The sequence below is a fragment of the Falco punctatus genome (genome assembly GCF_963210335.1).
Source record: "Falco punctatus genome assembly, chromosome: 14".
NCBI lineage: Eukaryota > Metazoa > Chordata > Aves > Falconiformes > Falconidae > Falco > Falco punctatus.
The window spans coordinates 4963877-4982715 of NC_137594.1; the positions used below are offsets into that span (position 1 = coordinate 4963877).

The 18839-nt window shown below is 38.6% G+C and overlaps 1 protein-coding gene across 1 annotated transcript in view; it reads left to right on the plus strand.

Annotated features, from left to right (window-relative positions):
• LOC308073052 (uncharacterized protein) overlaps positions 1-18839 on the plus strand; it is a 107132-nt gene that overhangs the window by 82567 nt on the left and 5726 nt on the right. The window contains exons 3-6 of the mRNA XM_080410791.1: positions 100-218; positions 6500-6650; positions 8992-14513; positions 15145-18839. Of these exons, the coding sequence (XP_080266917.1) occupies positions 100-218; positions 6500-6650; positions 8992-9083 (362 nt within the window). The 3' untranslated portion in view covers positions 9084-14513; positions 15145-18839. The remainder of the gene's footprint in view (positions 1-99; positions 219-6499; positions 6651-8991; positions 14514-15144) is intronic.

Below are 18839 nucleotides of genomic sequence, written 5' to 3' on the forward strand. Positions count from 1 at the left end.
TTTATGAGTTTTTTCTGAGGACCTCAGTAAAGACAGGTTATATGTATATATATATATTTTTTTAATGTTCATTTGTAACTATAAGCTGTATCCTGATAGGAGTGGGGTACAGCTTGTCCCTGAAAGGCCTGATGATGTCCACTGAACATCTGAGATGTCTCCTCAATTGTCTGAAGTCAGACACCAACATATGTGGCAGGATCAGGACCCTGGGCGAGGTAAGTGAACATGTGTGATGAATCTACCTAGTGCTTTGAGGGCTTAGCATTGATACTTCCCTGCAGCTGTATCTCCTGAGAGTTAATGAAGATTAGATCTCACCTAGATATATAGCTCCAACACACTGAAACTTCCTTAATAAATTGTAGGATAGACTTTAGTGCAGAATTACAGTGTAGGTCTCCAGCCATTTAAAAATGAATTATTTGCACTGATGTAACTCAGCAGCAGAGCACCCTGACAGCAATGGCCTGAGCTAATTCCCCCAAAGATTAGTCTCTGTTCCTGAAAGATAAGTGCTCTAGCCTTGTTTCCTTATGTTGTATTTTTATGTGATACCTTGTGTAGCACCACACCATTTCCATTTGCATGTACCGTACAGGACTGTATTGACAACATCAGAATTGGTGAAGGTTATCTCTGCCTGAAGCAAAGATACTACTAGGCTGACTATAAAGCCGTTAGAATAATTTTTAACGAATAATGTATTAAACTATTTTACTTCCTCTCCCTCTGTGCATTAATTGTTTGAGGTTGGTGGTTTTTTTGGTTTTTGTTTTTGTTTTTTTTTTTTAAAGAAAAAAAGGAACTGTTTAATAATGAGACTATAATAATGTTGAGTACATAAATTAGTTACAAGTGGCAGATCCACAGACAGACTTTAGTCTGGTTAGATACTTTAAATACTTAAACTGTTAGCTACTATTCTTTGCTGGTAAGTTTTGATTTGCAGGTCGTTTATGAGTGAGCTCTTATAGGCAGCTGGCACTCCATTTTCAAGCTATTTTGACTGGATACTCAATCATCTGTTATTATTTTTCCTCCCCAAATGGCTAAAGGTGATTCATAGGATTGCATGTTTTGCACCCTTTACTTGTCAGATGAAATTTTGTTTGTAGCAGCAAGCTGGAGTGCCCATTGCTCTGATAGCCATTCCCTTTTTATTATTTGTACTTTTTAAAGCTGATAGAAACAAAACAAAAAATGGGTAAGAGGTCAATCTTTTTCAGACTATGACCCTTTGTTTATGATGATATTTGTAACACTCAGCTACATGTTTACAGGAAGATAAATATAAGAGATTCAAAGGGAGAAAATGTCTGTAGAGAATATTTATTGAAGTCCTCAGGAATGCGCTATGTTTGCAGAAATTCAGTGGTATGTAGGAGTAGCCTGTAACATTCCTGTTTTTATGGTAAGTGTCTTTATTTTTTCATTATGCCATTTTGCCATGAACGGTGATGTGGTCCCCTGAGGCTTTGGTGTCCTGGCGAGTGACAGCTTTGGACCGACTGTTCAGCTAGATCTCTCATGCTTAGGTGCAGGCTGATCTGGGTGGCATTGAGCCTGCAAGGCAACTCGTTCCCTTTCCAAAGTTCAGTTATCTTGAAATGTTTTAGATTCTTTGAATTTCTTTTTTTGGGGGTAGTGGGGGTGGGAAAATAATTTCATCTGTGAAAAGGGAGAAGCTTATCTCTGCTTATGATTTTGTCAAGCTTATTCAGATGTAACAACCTCATTGATAGGAAGTTGCTGTAATTTTCTTTAGGAAAAACAGGAAGGTAACGGCTTTCAAAGAAGTAGGTAAATATATTTTCATTATATCTTACCATTCTAGTAATCTCACCTTTTTTTCATTAGTGTAGTTACACAGCATTCTTTCCTCCTTTATATTGTTCTCTCTCTCTCTCTTTTTTTTTTTTTTCTTATTTAAAAAGGCAAATGTAAAATAGCTAATTACCCCTATTCAGGGATGTGTGTGATATATTTCATAAAGATGAGATAGATTCAATTAACATAATATGCAGACAAAGCTCATAATGTTTGACCCCCACACACACAGGGCATGCATGCTAAAACTTTGGCATTTTTTTAATAAACAGAAAGGCAAATCACTTCTGCAGGGCTGATATCAAAAGAGAAGGACTTAATAAACAATTTAATTGAACATTTGTTCTTAACTTTACTCTGGGACATTTGACATGAAAATTCTTCCCATGTTTGGCAGGAAGTCCCACTGATTTCAGAGGTGAAACCAGTTGTGTGTATCCAGAACTAGGTGGTTTAGGGAGACAGTAGAAGATGATTGCATATCGTACAATCTCCCAGGCTCTCTGGAGCAATTAGAAATGCAAACCTGTTACCCTGGCAACTGCAAAATTTTACAGGACTTGAAACCTCTGATCTCTTTGAATAAGGCAGCAGCATTTATAAATTTTCCTCATTCACCTTACTATAGTTGTGATGTTGGATTGCATCAGATAGCCTCTTTGCTGAAAAGACCTCACGTGACTGCAGAGCTAATATATAACAGCAATTGTACGCAATAGAAGTTCCAAAATTTCTCTCCATGGACCACTGGTGAGCTGTCGAGTGCCAACTGGCTGCAAAATAGCGGTTCACTCCCTGTGTTTCCAGCTGTTGATATTTCACCAAAAGGCAGCTAAACACATTATATGTTCTCCTAATAGCTCCAGAGAAAAATAAAATAAATGGCAAACATCTAAACTGCTAATACCAAGCTTGTTCTCTCATAGGTTTTCTCTTCCCCACCGTCTCTTTCGTTGTCATCACATACTCTCAATTTTGTGGAATTTGGAGGCTTGGCTGCACTTGACCACAATAAAGTCATCTTTGCTTAGCTGCATATTTTTGTTGTAAAATAGAAAGTGGGGAATTCTGCCTTAGATGGAGCTGGATTCTCTCTGGAATTTAGCACTGCTGAGATTAATACCGAAGATCCTGGTTTAGTTCTGGTGCCTTTGTTTCTTTAGGTTTGTGGCAAATTTAGAGCCAGCAGCCAAAAGGCCCTAAAATGATTTGTGAGTAGAGACAAATAAAGGTGATAAGTAGCATGTAAAGATGACTGGAAATAATTTAGTGGGGGAAAAGCGCAGCAGATGCAAAAAGGTGCTTTTGCTAAGAAAAGAGGTATCAGGAACTAACTGCTAGTTAAACACAGAGAAATTGGAAGTAAAATACAATTTTTTCACCATAAGACAAACACTGTGCATAGGGAATTCCCTGTCTTTCTCAAACTGTTCAGGGAAGGACTGAATTTCCTTTGTCGTGGATGGTTGACGTTAGTTCAGTCAATATAGGAGTAATATTACAGGGGTCCTCTTATTAAAAAGATCTGACAAGATGAATTTATATTTGAAGCCTTAGTATGAAAAACATACTTCAGCCTTCCTCTGTTGTTTTTTTGTTTGTTGCTGGGTTTTTTTGTGTTTTGTTTTTTTTTTTTTTTTTTAATATATCCCCAGTTAATACTCGACATCACCAAAATATTTTCATGCAGTTGATTGGCCTACTTTAGAGTGTTTTCTGTAATTTTATGAGGTTGATATGGAAGAGTTCACTGGAAAAAAATGAAATGTGGACATATTTTGCATATCCCTGTGCTGGAAAAGGGCCTCTTTTCTGTTCTCCCTGCTTCCTTGAAGTGGCCTCCTGTACTGGGAAACAGTTTCTTAACTTCAGCTAAGCTCAGTGTGTCCTGGGTGAGATTTGAGAAATGTCGGACTCATTCGCTGTTACTTAACTAGAGTCTGTCTTAGATTGTTAGTCTTGGTTTACCCTCCAATAACTAATAAAAACTCAGCTAGCCATAAAATTCTTCTTCTCCTAATTAGTGTTTTGGATTCTACTCATCCTCTTTTCCTTTCAACTTTCAGCAAATCTGGCATTTGTGCCCAGCACTCGTTCACAGCCTTAGAAATAAATCCTTCTATGCAGGGAACCTCCCTATTACCTATTTTTCCTCTCCCTGATGGGGAAAGAATTACCTCCAAACTAAGGTGCTTAATTAAGTCATTGGCATTGTGATACAGCTGCTGACTTCACCTACTCTTCTTAATAACTCACACTAGTTAATGATTTGGCTGCTGCTAAGCTCTGGCTGGCATTAAGTGGCAAACTCTGTGAAATGGCTCCACGTGCCCACAGCTATCTAAACCCCTGTAATCTTAAAACTAGTTATATATTTTTAACTTCAGAAAGAAGTTTCAGATAATTATGTTTGGTTTTTTTGGCAGATGTCAGTGAAAGGGCTGAAGGATTTCATCCCAACTGCATCATGGTTTTGTTTACTCTGTAGACAAAATACACTTAATAATCTATAAAAATCTGCATCAGCTAATAATAATCTATTCACTTTTTTCCAGAAGCACTAAGCTTGCTTGTGTATAGATGCAGAGATGGAAAATTCTGTTTTAAGGTTTGGGGTTTTTTTCCTTTTTTTTTTTTTTTTTTTTTTTTTTATTTTCTCCCCCCCTTACATTTGAGGTTCTGTACTTGTGGTATGTCAGCTAATTAGTTTTAGGGGAATTAATCTTCAAGTGACGCTGGGAGGTGGGAAGTTAATTTTCACTCGTTCCTTGTTTCTTTATGACTATCTAATTATTCATGAATGTTGTAGGGGTTATGTTCTAGAAAGGCAACTCAGCATGGGGTTAAGCAGTGCCCGAACAGAGGAAGCAGGAGAAAAAATTTACATTTTTGACAGGCATACAGCTGCTTTGAGATTGTCATTCTCCAATTTTCATTTCTGTCCTGTTGGTATTGTAAATTATTAATGAAACAATGATTACTTGTACAATCCTCTGAATTTCCAAAGAGCTTTGTTATTATGAACTAAGACACCTGTCATGTGCTTGAGAGAAGTTATGATCTCTGAGCCAGATTTCCTCTTCCATTATGCTTATGAAACTTGCTTATGAATCAAGGAGTTTGGCATTCAGGAAGAAGCATATTTATGTTACGAATTAAATAGAACAAAGAAAGACTTGTGATACAGGTTGGAATAAGGCCTTTTAAAAACAGAGGAAGAAATGCTGGCTCAGGTGGTCGTAAAGAATCTTACAATCCAGAAAAAAAGTAAAAATTCTGCAGGTACCATGGTTTAAAGGACAAAACAATGTAGATAAAAATAATAAGGGAAGAACTTAAATAAAAGTCTCAGAAAGAGCAAAGAGCAGTGTCTTTATGGAAAAAAGGAAGATGAAGCCAAACAGGTAAGATTGGGAAAAGTTTACATTATTCTATCTTTTTCGTTCGCAGTTGCTACAGTTGTTTTGTTTGATATGCAAGAAGTAGAGATGGTCAAATGTGTTCAGTAACTAGCAAAAAGAATGTCTCCAACAGCACAGCTTCAATATTTACAGTCAAAACGGGAAGAGGAGAAATGCCTCAATTTAAAATAACCTTTCCCCCAAAGGCAAGTGTAAAATAACGTTAGTAATTTCTCAAAAAATGTGGGATATATTTGTTTTCTTTGGACTTTTCCAGATAAATTTTTGACTTTTCTAAACCCAAACTATATAGTTATAATTTTGTTCCACTTCAACTTTGGTGTTCTTCAAGACTCAAGAGCAAATATAAAAAATGTTTCCCCACTCTTCCCTTTTGACCTTTGTAGAGAAGAAAAGGAAACTGTGGCCAGTGCTGAGACACCAAAGAGAGGAGATGTGTAAGAAAGAGACACCAAGGTTAGCAAAAGGGTTCTAAAACTGAAAAGCCAGTTTTTAACTGAATGCAAACCAGAACAGAGCAACATTTGAAACAGAGAAAACTCAGCAAGACGTTAAATTCACAGATCACTCACCATTTTCATGCAGGACCCTTGAGGTCTTAGTTCAACAAATTTCAGTACATTTCTTCTTTGCAGCAAGTTCCTACCTTAAGGACTTCTGGGATGTGGTGCTTTCTTCTTACCATCACTTATAAAGCTTGACTCTGCATCTGCTCCCTATCAAGACTAACAGATTTGTGTTGATGGTTTCTTGTTTTCTGCCTAGTTTTTCCACCTTGTACTCCATGATCTGCTTTTCCTCATTGTTTTCTGCACTTTCAGTTGCTTTACAAGACTTAACGACTCCTGTTTGTGCCAGAGAGTCTCACCTTGGCAGCCTTTTCAGCAGAGCATAGTATACAAACCAAACAGATTTTATCCATCCCAGAAACGTTTCCCCTCCCAATACCTGCTCACCTTCCTCCCTCACTTTTTGCACCACTATGAAACAATACTTGGAATATTTTGTTAAAAAAAGAAAAAAGACTAAATTAATAAGCTAATAAACCTTTCCTTTACTACTTGGTCTAAACCACACTGTTTATTAAGTGATTTATACAGTGATCATTTTGAAGCTGGCTTTAACTGTAACGGTGCTGAAGAACAGCCACATACTCATCACTTGAAAGAAGCAGATGAGTTTGCCCATCTCAGTTTCAGGTAAATAAATGATGCAGGCATTAATACAATATTTGGCTGTTGTTTCAGAGAACAGAGAAGACAGCTGGATTTTCAGTGATGGCTGAAGAAAAGTTGAGGATCCAGATACAGGAAGCAGTATTAACTAAAAGAAGTGAGGAGGTAGTCCTCAAACTTGTCAATATTTCTAAGAACTGCAGACAAGACTACAGAAAACCCAGTAAGTACTAGCTTTCCCTCTGTCATTTTATTATGATCCATTCCAGGCAGAATTTATTTTTCAAATGGTGTGTATCCAGCCAATTTCATGTCACATCCTCCTCTTCCTCTTGTTAAAATCTAAGCAATATAGCTTTCTCAAAAAAAAAAAAAAAAAAAAAAAAAAAAAAGGCAGCATAGTATCTTGATGATTCTTAAGAGATCTCTTCTTACAGTTAAAGGTATGTTAGAAAGAAAATTGATGTATCTTCCTTTCTTCTTTGCGTGTTCTTGGTACCACAAGCTGTGCACAGCATGCTTTCAATTAATTTAAACTAAGTTTCCATCTGCTCCAACAAATGTAGAATCTGAGTGAAAGACAGTGTGATGGAGTGACATGAAATACGCTAATAGCAAACACTAATGTGAAAGCCAGTCTTCTGTGGAAAATGTAATATCCATAGTGCACTCTTTCTACTCCATATTAAAGGCTCACTTTAGTGAAAAATGATTATTGTTTTCAATATTTGCCTATTCAAGATAGAAAACGAAAGCTTTGGCAATGGAGATAAGAGATTTACATTTTACAGAGTATGGTAATGCAAAGAACAAGATGTATCAGATCGATTCCTTTTTAATTGCCACTTTCATCAAGCTTTATGTTATGGAATTATTTCATTATGTTTCTACACTTAAAGCAAAAGAACACAAATGCTGAATATGATTAGCACTTTGGAAGCTTTGGCTTTGTTATCAGTTTGATCAGAATACTGTGTATTTTGCAAATATTCTATTTTCCCCCCAACAAATTAAAGTTTCAAGAAAGGTATGTAAATTAGAAAAGCCATGGCCACAGCAAAATAACTACAATGGCTACATTCAAGTAATGACACAGACTCAATTACAGTAACTGTGTGCAACAAAAGCTTTTTCCTACTAAATGTATGCACTTTACAGATGTTACTGTAGTTCTTTGGATGTGGGTTTTGTTGGGGCTTTTTGTGTTCTTGTTGGTTTTTTGTTGTTTTTTTTTTTAGTTTGTTTTGTTGTTTTGGTTCTTTTTTTTTTGTTTGTTTGTTTTTTAGTATAAAGTAGGAACCTAACTGTGAGTCTGGTACCAGCCTTTCAAACAATAACTCTTTAAAGCTATGTGGTAATTAAATTCTACCTGCAGCCCAGTCTTGTTCCCAATTGAACAGGTTATGGCCTTTCCCCCCAGTTTAAATTAGCATGTGAATTTGAAAAAGGGAATTTATTTTGGACACTGGTTCCTCTTCCCTGTGTTTCTTACATTAAGTAGTGTGCTTTTAACAATGGTTTGACCCCTTCAAGTGATCAAATAAATGCAAATCAAAACTCTAGACTTGGTGAGATGCACAGGGAAGAATGGTGACAGCATTACTGTGAGCAATACAAGTAAAAGATATTAAGATTATTCTTGATAATTCATACCTTAACCTCAATACCGATTGCACTTAGAAGTAGAGTTTCCTTAGAGGATAATTCTCTATAATCTTGTGCAGATCCATGGAAAGCGATGTCACAGTTTTGTGGCAATTGTATACCTGGGTCCAAACTTGCAGTAAAGAGAGATACTTCTCAACTGCTGCAGTCTATAGCCACCACCTCTTCCTAGGTTAAAATTCCTCAGGCACTGATGGGTTATTTTTTGAGTGTTTGTTTAGTTCTTGTTGTTTGGTGTTTGTTTTTTTTTTTTTTTTTTTTTTTAAAGACACGCCTGGAAGGCCTTCATTCTTGGCAAGGCTGGGCAAGAGCTGAATTGCAGGTGTCCTCATAGCCTACCTACAGAACAAACAGTGTAAGAGATACCCAGTAGATACAGGAGAACATCCTTCAAAGTGAGGAAAAAAAAACCCACTGCATTTCTTCCTTTCCCTGGGACTATATAAGCATCTAGCATTTTAGCAGTGTGCCCTCATCGGCAATTTTTGGGGAGACATTGCTTGCCATAGCTGTTCCATTCTGCAGAAAAGAATTATAGATTTCCCAGGGCAAGTGATGTGTGAGTAGAAGCTATTTAATTTTCTTTAGTTTTTTTTTAGTTTGCTGCAAACAGTCCCAACCAAAGAGAAAGTCTGTTCTTCAGATAGGTGTTTTTCATTATGTGTGCTTTAGATGTAGCCACGGTTTCAAAGACAGAAGGATATGAGACAGGAAAGGTTTATAATAGTTTCATCTGTCCAGCTGGCACAGGTTAGTAAGAAAAAAAATGGACATTCTTTCGGACATACACTAAAACCATTCTTCACTGATAGTTAGCAAATGGTCTATGTGTCCAAAAGCTTGTGCGTTTTCCCAATTATGTCATACGGTCTAATAAAAAGTATTAACTTTCCCTACAGATCTCTCCTCCATACTGCTCTATAGGACATTTATACACCTACAGCAGATAACGTCCTCAAAAATTTATATGTTCAACCTGAAACCTTTGTAAGAGAAGTAATTAGAGAGGCTTAATTAGGGCTGGCATGACAAAATATATGTCAATAAACCTGTCCAATTCTGCCCAGAAAGGAATTTTCAAAGGGCTCTGACTGCTGTGTTAGTCATGCTCATTTTTCAGGTACTATATATAACAGTATAATACTTAACCACCATTCAATGTTTTTCCAGTTGGGACCATTTCATGCATAACTCAACAATTTAATCAATCTATCTCATTCATTGTTAGATTATAACTGGTGTGACTGCAAAGAAGTGAGAAGAAAGGAGAAAATGAGATGCTCCATTAGAAAATACCATCCAGAATTGACAGATTAAGCTATTTGAAATGAAGGCAATCGTGAATGATTTTGGGGATATTTTATTTTATGCGTAAATCGGATCATTGGCTGAAAAATAATCACTTGGTCCATCAAAGACATAACCCAGAAATGAGGTGGAGATAGAAGTTAACAGAGGATGAGTAATAGAGGTAAGAGATCAAGCATGCAGCAAGGCAGGATGATAATACAAGTTATTTAACATGGGAAACAATAGCAACTAATGGTAATTATCAGTAAAGCGAACACATTTTTCCCCTTATAAATCTGGGGCTGGTGTTGGTGTGACTTGCCTGAATGCAGATTTAGGAGAGAACTTTATGGATACAAAATGCTAACAAGAAAACAAGAATTATCAGAGCATCATGTGTGGGGGGAGAAGGGGAAGTCCAAGAAGATTAGGGGAATTAAAATCAGAATGTACAGGAAAAATGTGCAGCCTGCTGGTATATGTGTTTCTAGACATTTCCTGTGTCCAAGAGAATAAAAGTCTCTAACGAACATAACTCTAGAGATCAAGCTCCATATTTTTAGCCTGTAGGTTCCAAATTACACACTGATAGTCATTACTGAACAAAAGATGAACAAACACAGTCCCTTACATCTCTTACAAGATGAAAATCAAGTCCTTAAAACTATGCCTGGTTTATTATATGTGTTAGCCAGAATTTCCTATCATGTTATACAAAATGTGGTATCTGCAAACATTCACTGTTACATGTGGCTGAGTGTAAATTGACAGAGATGAAGCAGAATATTACTAAAAAAATCTCCCTCTCAGAAGCACAGGAGAAAAGACTTCTCTGTCACATATGAACAGGTATTGCCTCTATGTGCAACTTCTGTGCCTAATGCTTAACATCAGCCGAGGAGAGCTCTCCTGGATGATTCTAATGTTTGTTAGCCATAACAGCTCCCTGCTAAAAACTATTCCAAACTGATGGATTCCTTCCTTATTGAAGTGCAGTTTCAGTATTTCTCGCATTGTTAATACAATGGTATAGCGTTTTGCTAGAATAGGAGAAAACATCCTGAATGTTAGTTCAGATGTTATTTCCAATAATATTTGGGGGCATGATAGAGAATAACATATATTTATGACTTAATCTGCATGTTTGAGGCAAATTACCTGAACCCATTATCTGACTTTTCTCCTTGTTTCTTAGAAGCCTAATTTGAAAAAAAAACCCCACCATACATATACAGTGCATACACATTTATATGTGGTGTGTCTGTGTATAGCTCTCAATTGTGATTTGAGCAATCTCCATAGGCAGAAAATATTTTTAGGCAGATTATTCTGTGTAGCATACAAAAGACAATAATTCAGCTATCAAGTATTCAATATTATTCACTCTGTTATATGGTGCCAAATTATCTCTCTCACCTCCCCATCCTTAGGAATGCTCATTACTTGAAGTAAATTTGTGTTCCAGTCCTGAAGGATAGGATTTAAGATTAAGTATCGTTGTTCGTGACTAGAAAGACATGTCAATCTTGAAGCTTCTAGATTCAATTCAGAAGTTAAATTTGTCTAGTATTATCATGAAATGGAAATACACAGTCCTACTGTCAAAGTAGTTAAATATTCAGGAGTAAGACTGTGGTTAATAGGACATTAATCATTAACCATTATTCAGAGACTGTTTGGATCAGGCTGGAGGAATTATAAACAGTATAAGTGAGCTCTGAAAAAGCCAGCTGAGGTGACAAAGCTATTGAGTGGACAGGAGGAAAAAACTAATCTGTAGCTAGATAAGACTTGCACAAGTGACAGACCCACAGACTGCAATGAATGAACAACTTTCTGGCTGATTGATTGACTCAGATGTTAATAAGCAGTTCACTACCTAGACTTGTCCACAGTGGCAGTACATCGCTGGTCTCCTGGGAGTCATTCATGGACAGACTTTGGTCTGGCCTTATGGTGGCAGGCTGGAGAGCCTGCTGGACTTCAGCATAATTCTTTCTGTTCAAGAATGTCTTCCCAAATGGCTTCTTACAGGAAGAACACGCTGTCTTACAGGATGATTGCAGGGGCTGCACAGGGGTGTGAGTCTATATAAAGCAGTCAAATAACGGATCTTGCATCAGCTCCCAGTAAGTGCGTGAAACTTCTCCAGAGTGGGAGAGTTGTCCTGCATTAATGCCAACCAGAAACTGTGTTCTGTCAGAGTTCCCGTATTGTATACGTGAGTAAGAGCTGGGTCTTTTTAGGGCTGCACATCATTGCTGGGCCACTAAATGAATACAGATGTCTTTTAATTTTATAGTAGGCTATTGATAATACAAATCTATTTATAATGCAGGTAATAGTTTGTAATATGTAACACTTTTAAAATACTTTTAGACATTAAGTTTTAGCTTCCCAGTCTAAAACTTTTTACTATATTTATTAAATGTTTAAGGTATTCCACCATTGAAAGAAAAGTTTTCTGGTGTACTTTTTACCATTTTCTTTGTTCAGCTTAATTTCTTTTTCTTTTTTATTGTTTTTTTTTCTTTTTTCTTTTTTTAAAGCAAATCTTTCTTACCTGATTATAATTCCTTAGAGGTAATCATTAAGATTAACAACTTGGCTTATCTAAATTGTCATCTCAATTCACATTCAAGTAAACCAGAAGACAAACAGGTCTTTCTAGAATCCTTTTAAAATGATGTTGTTTGAATACTCCAGTTCTTCATATTCTCATTTGTGTTTTGGTTTGTGAAGGCTACTTCTGAATTAGTAAACGTGTTTTCAAGGCTTATATTAGATATTAGATAAGGTGCAAAATGATGCTAAAATATGCAGTGATAATTGACTGTCGATTTAAGAACATGTTCCCCATTGAACAGGTGCCTGTTGTTTCCTGTGAACTTGTGGTTATTGTTAATACACTGTTAACAGGTTTCCAGGAGTTCCCATGCAGCTAATTTCACACTTGGATGTTGCACTATTTGCAACAATTCATGGAGTTCGGAAATGTCCAGGAGACCTTGTCAGGGACGGACAAGCAAAATGCTAATAAGGAAAACAGAAAGTCTGAGCCAGGATGCGACTGTTGCCAGACTCCATCAGCACTACACAATGTTGACATGAAAAAAAGAGTCCTTTCATCTCTTACAGCCATAAACCGATGGGGATGTTATTTATTTATTAACGGAGAAATAACAGAATGAAATACAAGGGAGGGCTTGAAAGAAGCCCATTGTGTTGGGCCGCTGACATCTCTCTCAAATGAATGAGTATCTGTGAATGGGTTTTGCTTCATAATGCAGCTATATAACACAATGATCTAATGGTCAGATCACTGTTTGCCATCCTGCAAAGTAATTTACAGTTCTACAAACTCGAAAGCAGATACCAGTGTATCCAAGCTGATCTGATTTATAGTCTTATGCTTTGGTGTAAATGCACCAGCTGTTTAAATATATACAAGGTGTAAAGGAATAGAGAGTCAGCCAATTGGACTTCCAAAGTCTTAGGTCAGTCAAACATCAGACGTGAGGAATGCCTTAGACCTATGCTGCACTTCTGCTTGGAATAGTAGTTGGTAAAGTTTTGTTACATAATGAGACTGACCTCCAAAGGGCAGGAATCGGAGTAGGCTGGCCTGTGTTCCCACTGAGATGTAAAACCAGACCCAGACTTCCAGGCAAATAGCTCGTAAGCACCAACAGCATCATCAAAGTTTGGTTTGGCTTTCAGTCTGAAGCCCATCCTGGGTTTGGGTGTAAACAACTATTTGTAGCAAATCTCTGCAGCAAGGCCCTCTGCTACTTAAATGTTTGTGTTCCGCCAGTACTATCAAAACTGAGTGGCAAATTTTCACAGTCTTGACTCATGTGACTTCCTACTTCTACAGGTTAACTTTTTGATTGAGTGCTAAGACAAAAAACAAAACCCCAACCAAACAAAAAAAGAGGCTAGCAGGCTCCTTCAATGGTATTTCCTTAGAGATTTGGCATTCTTCTTTCATCTCAATTATGAGAAAGGCAGCAAAATACTTTCCATGAAAGTCTGGTTTATAACGAGTAAATGTCTTTGACTCACAAGAAATTGGACAGCTGGTAAGAACGCTTCTTGACACAGCGGCCTTTAGTAAGAACAAACTATCAGGGATCTCCCATAGGCAAAAGCTGTTACATGACTGAGGAGCTAAGCAGGCTGAGAGTTTTATATTAATGAGTCTTAGGGCATTTCAAATTTATTTGTGTAAAAGAAAGACACAGAATGCCAAGAGCAGGTCTCTACAGAAACAAAGTGAGAGCTGGCTGTGTTACGGGGGCAAGTAATGAATACGTTCTCTTTTTTGGTTTTTTTGGTTGGGTTGTTTTTGTTTTTTTACACAGTATTTCTCCAGACTTTGTGAAGACTCACATTAGAAAACATTTTTTTCTGCCCCAGATCTCCTTTGAAACTAAAAATAAAAAATAGAACCTTCAGCAAACCCCTAAAGTAGCAAAAAATCCATCTGCTAGGCTAATGAAGATGATTGGTACAAGTCTGTGCTGCCTACTGTCCCCACTTCCCTCTCTTTAAAGGTATTTGAATTGCCCCAATTCCCATATTAATTAGTCTGTAGTACAGTTTAATTGCATTGTACTATTTTTTCCCAATGAATTGAGCTTTTAATGAGTATTCACTGTTTAATAACCAATTAAAAAAATAGCCTTTTATTTGGTGTTAGTGGGATAATGAAACTCATAACCTTAGCTGCTTATATTTATATACACACATATATTTTAATACTTTGAACAATAAATCTATTACATCTACATATCCATCCTTGTTATAAGTTATACCTTCACTAAATAATGACATTTAAATGCACATACTGCTTCCCTCTCTTGTTAGCGTAAGCAGGACAAGAGATGAAGAAGAGCTGCAGTAGCAAGAGGACTTTTGTATAAAACTGAAGAAAGCAAGCCTTGGATGGCATCCACTCAACCCCAGAAGGCAGAGCGTGTGTACAGCACACGTTCATTAGCTTCAGGTATTCAGTGCTCATTTGCTAAGGAACAAAGTACACAGTGCCAAGGAACAGAAATTAAAGAGTGTGAGAAAGTACTGCAGCCCACAAGTTGTGCAAATGATGACAGACAACTACAATTAAAAGGTAGGTTTATTACAGAACCGATAAAAGAGTAAGCCCTGATGGCTCTTTAATAAGGTTCCAAGCTAGAGCATCAATGCAAGAATGATGACTGGATGTCAATGGCACAGAAACCACATGATAACGGTCTTAATTGAGTGAGAAAGGGTGGGGGAAGGGTGGGGGGTAAAAACCCCAATTGAACAACAACAACAACAAAAAAATAAAAGCCCTTCCAGGTAACACTCTTGTTTTGTTTGCTGAGGTGGGGAGTCTGCTCATCTTGGACAAATGCTGACTGGCAGCTCAGCAGTACGTGTGGCCTGATGTGCACATCAGGGCTGATAGAAAGTGCAATGTCTGGCAGGAGTCTGGGGCAGAGTGACAACTGCTCAGCTGCCGCATGACCGCAGGGCTGCCCCATGTCCCCAGCCCTGTGTCTGGGGGGCTGAGGTGGCAGTCCCTGCTCCGGGAAGGGTCCACAGCTTAGGCCAGTGCCTGCCCTGAGCTACTGGCATGGCGTGCCTCTGCACCCTGGCTCCCTGGTCATCATGCTGGGGTGGCTGTGCTTGCCAGGAGGGTAACGGCTCTGCTGCCAGCATGGTTTTCAGCTGTGCCCTCTGACTGTTTCTGTATTTTTATCTTTATATTGCAGTTCTGTCCTTATCACTGAAACAGAGTGAGAAGAGGGCGCTTTGTGTTCTGATGGGACTAAAGACACAAGAGAACACAGCTTGACGGGTATGCGTAGGTCAAAACCCTGCAGCTGGCTCTGCCAGTGTGGCGGTGAGCAGCTGCACTGAGCCCTTGGCAGGGCTGAGGATATAGGGGTTTTGCCCAGCTCAAAGGATTTCTCTCTAGAGTCATTATTGTTTTGACTTCTCTGTGCAGGGTCCAAGAGCAAGCCATTTTCTGATTAATGCAGTTTTTGCCATTAGTAACAGCGGCAAAACTTCCCAGGCACTATGACCGGGCTTTCCAGCACTGGTCTTGTTCTTACGTGATGTAGCTAATAGTCGCAGCTTACACAGGTGAATTTTATTGCACCAAAGTCTAAATCTTTCCTTTAGACTTATTGTCTTATAAGGTGGGTTATTCTAATTACTACAATATATCGTTTCTACTTTGCTTTATCTGTGGACTCTGTCACCTTCTCTATGATCACCATATGAATTAAATATCCCTGATCTTGTTCTGTTTCTTTTTGCCAATCCACTGTATGAAAGGCAGAGCATCTGTTAATTGGGGCACCTGTTCTCTAGAGGTTTTTCGGTCTCGCTCAAAATCAAAGATGATGACAATTAACTTACCTTGGAGATACGGGGCGGGGGGGGGGGGGGGGGGGGAGGGGAAAGAAAGTATATGAGCTCATGATGACTTAAAAAAAGAAATAGTTTATAGTTATAATTATTTTATCAGTTGGGGTGGCAGTGAAAAAATTCAACTCTTAGACTTATGGCTTTCTAGTGATGTCAGGGAAACTACGTGTTCAAATCCCACTAAAAGATAAGTCCCTTGGCACTAGCCAAGCCGATAATACCTGCTGTAACCCTAAGGCAGGTTTTAATCCCTGGTTTATGGCTACTTGGAAGGTATCTTACAGCACTGTTGCTTTACTGCAGCTGATCAAATAGCACAAAGAGTGACACACAGCTGATGTGATTATTTTTTTATTTATTTGTGTACAAAGAGGCATCATTTGATTTGCTGTCATTTCCAAGTGCAGGCTAGACTCATTATCTTATCACTGTCCCCAGCAGATCAGTTACAGCAAGGGTGAAGTTATCAGGATAGCTGGAATGGCAAAATTAGCCCAGCATAAAATTTGTTCCCAAGTGGCTGCTGGCATAAAGAGAGATAACAGCTGTAAACAACAATGGACACATTTATAAAAGCTAAAATTTCAAGAGCTTATTAGTGACTTGAAGAGTTAATGCAGTCCATAAGCACTGTCAACTTATGTTTGATCAACCTTCTGTTAAAAATACGTGTGGTCACTTTTAAAAGGCAACGCTATAAGAGTTTAATTTTGTTTTTTGTTTTTCTTTAAGTGCACGACAAAAAGCTGTTTATGAATGTCCCCCTTTCCAAATCAATTACTTCATTATTGTTACTGGCTTGCAGAACACTGCAAGCAATTCATTACTTGTAAGTGTCCAGCTATATTTTACACTCTAAATTTTCAGCATGCTTTGCAGTGAAGAAGTAGCGTAAACATTTTTGCTTTTCTTGGTTTGGACAGTTAGTCATAAAAAGTATATCCAGCCACAGCAATGATGATGAGGATCCCGCAATTGCATGTGGAAACAGTAAGTCATAAATAGTAAAATATACTGTCATATACTGTTGAAGTGTACTGGACTAGAGTGACTTGCTGCTGTAACCGCAGGAGCAGCGAAGGTCATCAAGCACTGGGAGGTGGATGAGCAGAGTCCAGCCAGAGGCGTGGCAGTTGAGGAAGAGCATCCCAATAGTTTTACAGCAGGAGCAATGACCCTTGCTTTTTTTCTGCAGTTGAGAAGGTTGTACTGAAGCCAGAAGGGACTGTTCTCATTTACTGCTACTGGAGAAAAAACGTAACTGGATTGAACTGTGCAAAGTTACCGAGTAACAGTAGACTGCAATCCAGATCATGTGGTATTAGATGAGACAGGAGGAGGTTGAAAGGGCAACAGAAAACTTCTAACTATCTAAAAACCATTCAGCATTTTCTAACTCTGTTAACATTTCTTTGCTTATGATTTAACTTTGTAGTGTTTCAAACATCTCTTTTAAGGTACGAAGCACAGCATTAGTTTAGGACAACGGTATCAACTGAGACCAAAGGAGGAAACGCTTTTTTGCTGTGGCTTTCAGGTAATGACCTTTTGCTCAATTACACCACAAGTTTCACATATGCTCTTTTATCCTCTACTTATTACTGACCACATTAAAAAGCCCCATTTAGATTCAAAGTCTGACAGAGCATTGGCAATAGTCAAAAGCTGGAGGCGGGTCTCGGTGAAAGCAAGCTGCTGTGGCTTGTACTCAAGTGTTTCCTTCAAATGCTGCCCTCCCTCCCCCAGCTTCCTCTATCCTCAGATGTAGTAAAAGGCTATTTTCAGGGATGTTCTTTCTCTCTCAGTCTCTGTCACTTTAGATAACTTCCTATAAGATCTAAAAAACAACTTGCAGGAATTTCAGAAAGCCAACAGGTTCTATCTAGCTTTGTGCTGGAAAAAGAATTCCCTGGTAAAGAGGCAATAATGTCATACTGCTATGGTGCAAATTTCCTGCAGGATTTTCATTCTGCCTAGCCTTCTATTCTTTTTTGTGCCCTGGATTCTGGGCCAGAATTATCATGTATTTATTTCACCTGCTGGGCCCTTCTGCAGTGTCTGGGAGCAGCTGACAGCACAGGAAAGAACACTCCGCTTCCTTTCCCTTCATAATCACAGATTATGAGAGCTCAGTGAAAAAAAAGAAAATAATATCTTACAGACCCTAAGTCCTGCTACTGGGAATGCAGCATGCTAAAGCGATAAGCCTTGTCAATGAAGCCTGCAGTTCCCGGTACAGAAGGACATTGAAGCAGTGCAAGCTTTTTGGGGCAGCCTGGACTTGAAGGTAATAAGGGCTTTAAATTTTGGAGTAAGGTTTTCTGAACCAGGGCAACAAGTAGATCAGGCCACACCTGTATACATGTCTTAAAGGAGGAGTTAAGCACAGGGAGAGAGCACAGCAGGTATGACTACAGACTATGGCAGCACTTGCTGTTATAAGCCGTCTCGTAATCGGCCCTGCCAGCCGTGGCAGGAATGCAGTCCAGTAGCATCGTAGCATCCCACACTGGTCCTTGCCGATTGACGCTTGCTCAGCCTGTTTCTGCGTTGTTTGCAGTGTTCACTTTTGGTGGCTGGCTGTTCTGCGTAAGCTGAACTGCTGGAGGTAGGTGGGGCAGGTGGCCAGGTGAAGCAGAAAGGAAGCGCAGCAAGGATCCATTAAAGCTCCTGCACACACACCCCCTCCAGCCGAGGGACATCTGACCCAGCTTTGGCTCAGTGCAACTCTTTGTACTGAAAGTGTGGGGCTCTATAATGCAAATCATTGCTGTTTGCTAAATGGATACTGAATAATCTGCTACTGCTTTCTTCTATGGTCAAACCTGATTTACCTCTTAACTTCCAGATTCTCATTCTATTTGCCATGGCACGGTGATGATGAAGGCTGCAATTTCTCTTTTACGTAGAGCAACGTGGAAGTTTCTGGTATTAAGCGCAGGCTATTCCAGCCCTTTGGCAATCTCAAGGTCATTTTGCTGTCCTCCATTCCTGCTGTATTGCATCAGGAAGGTCTACGCCCAGACAAAAG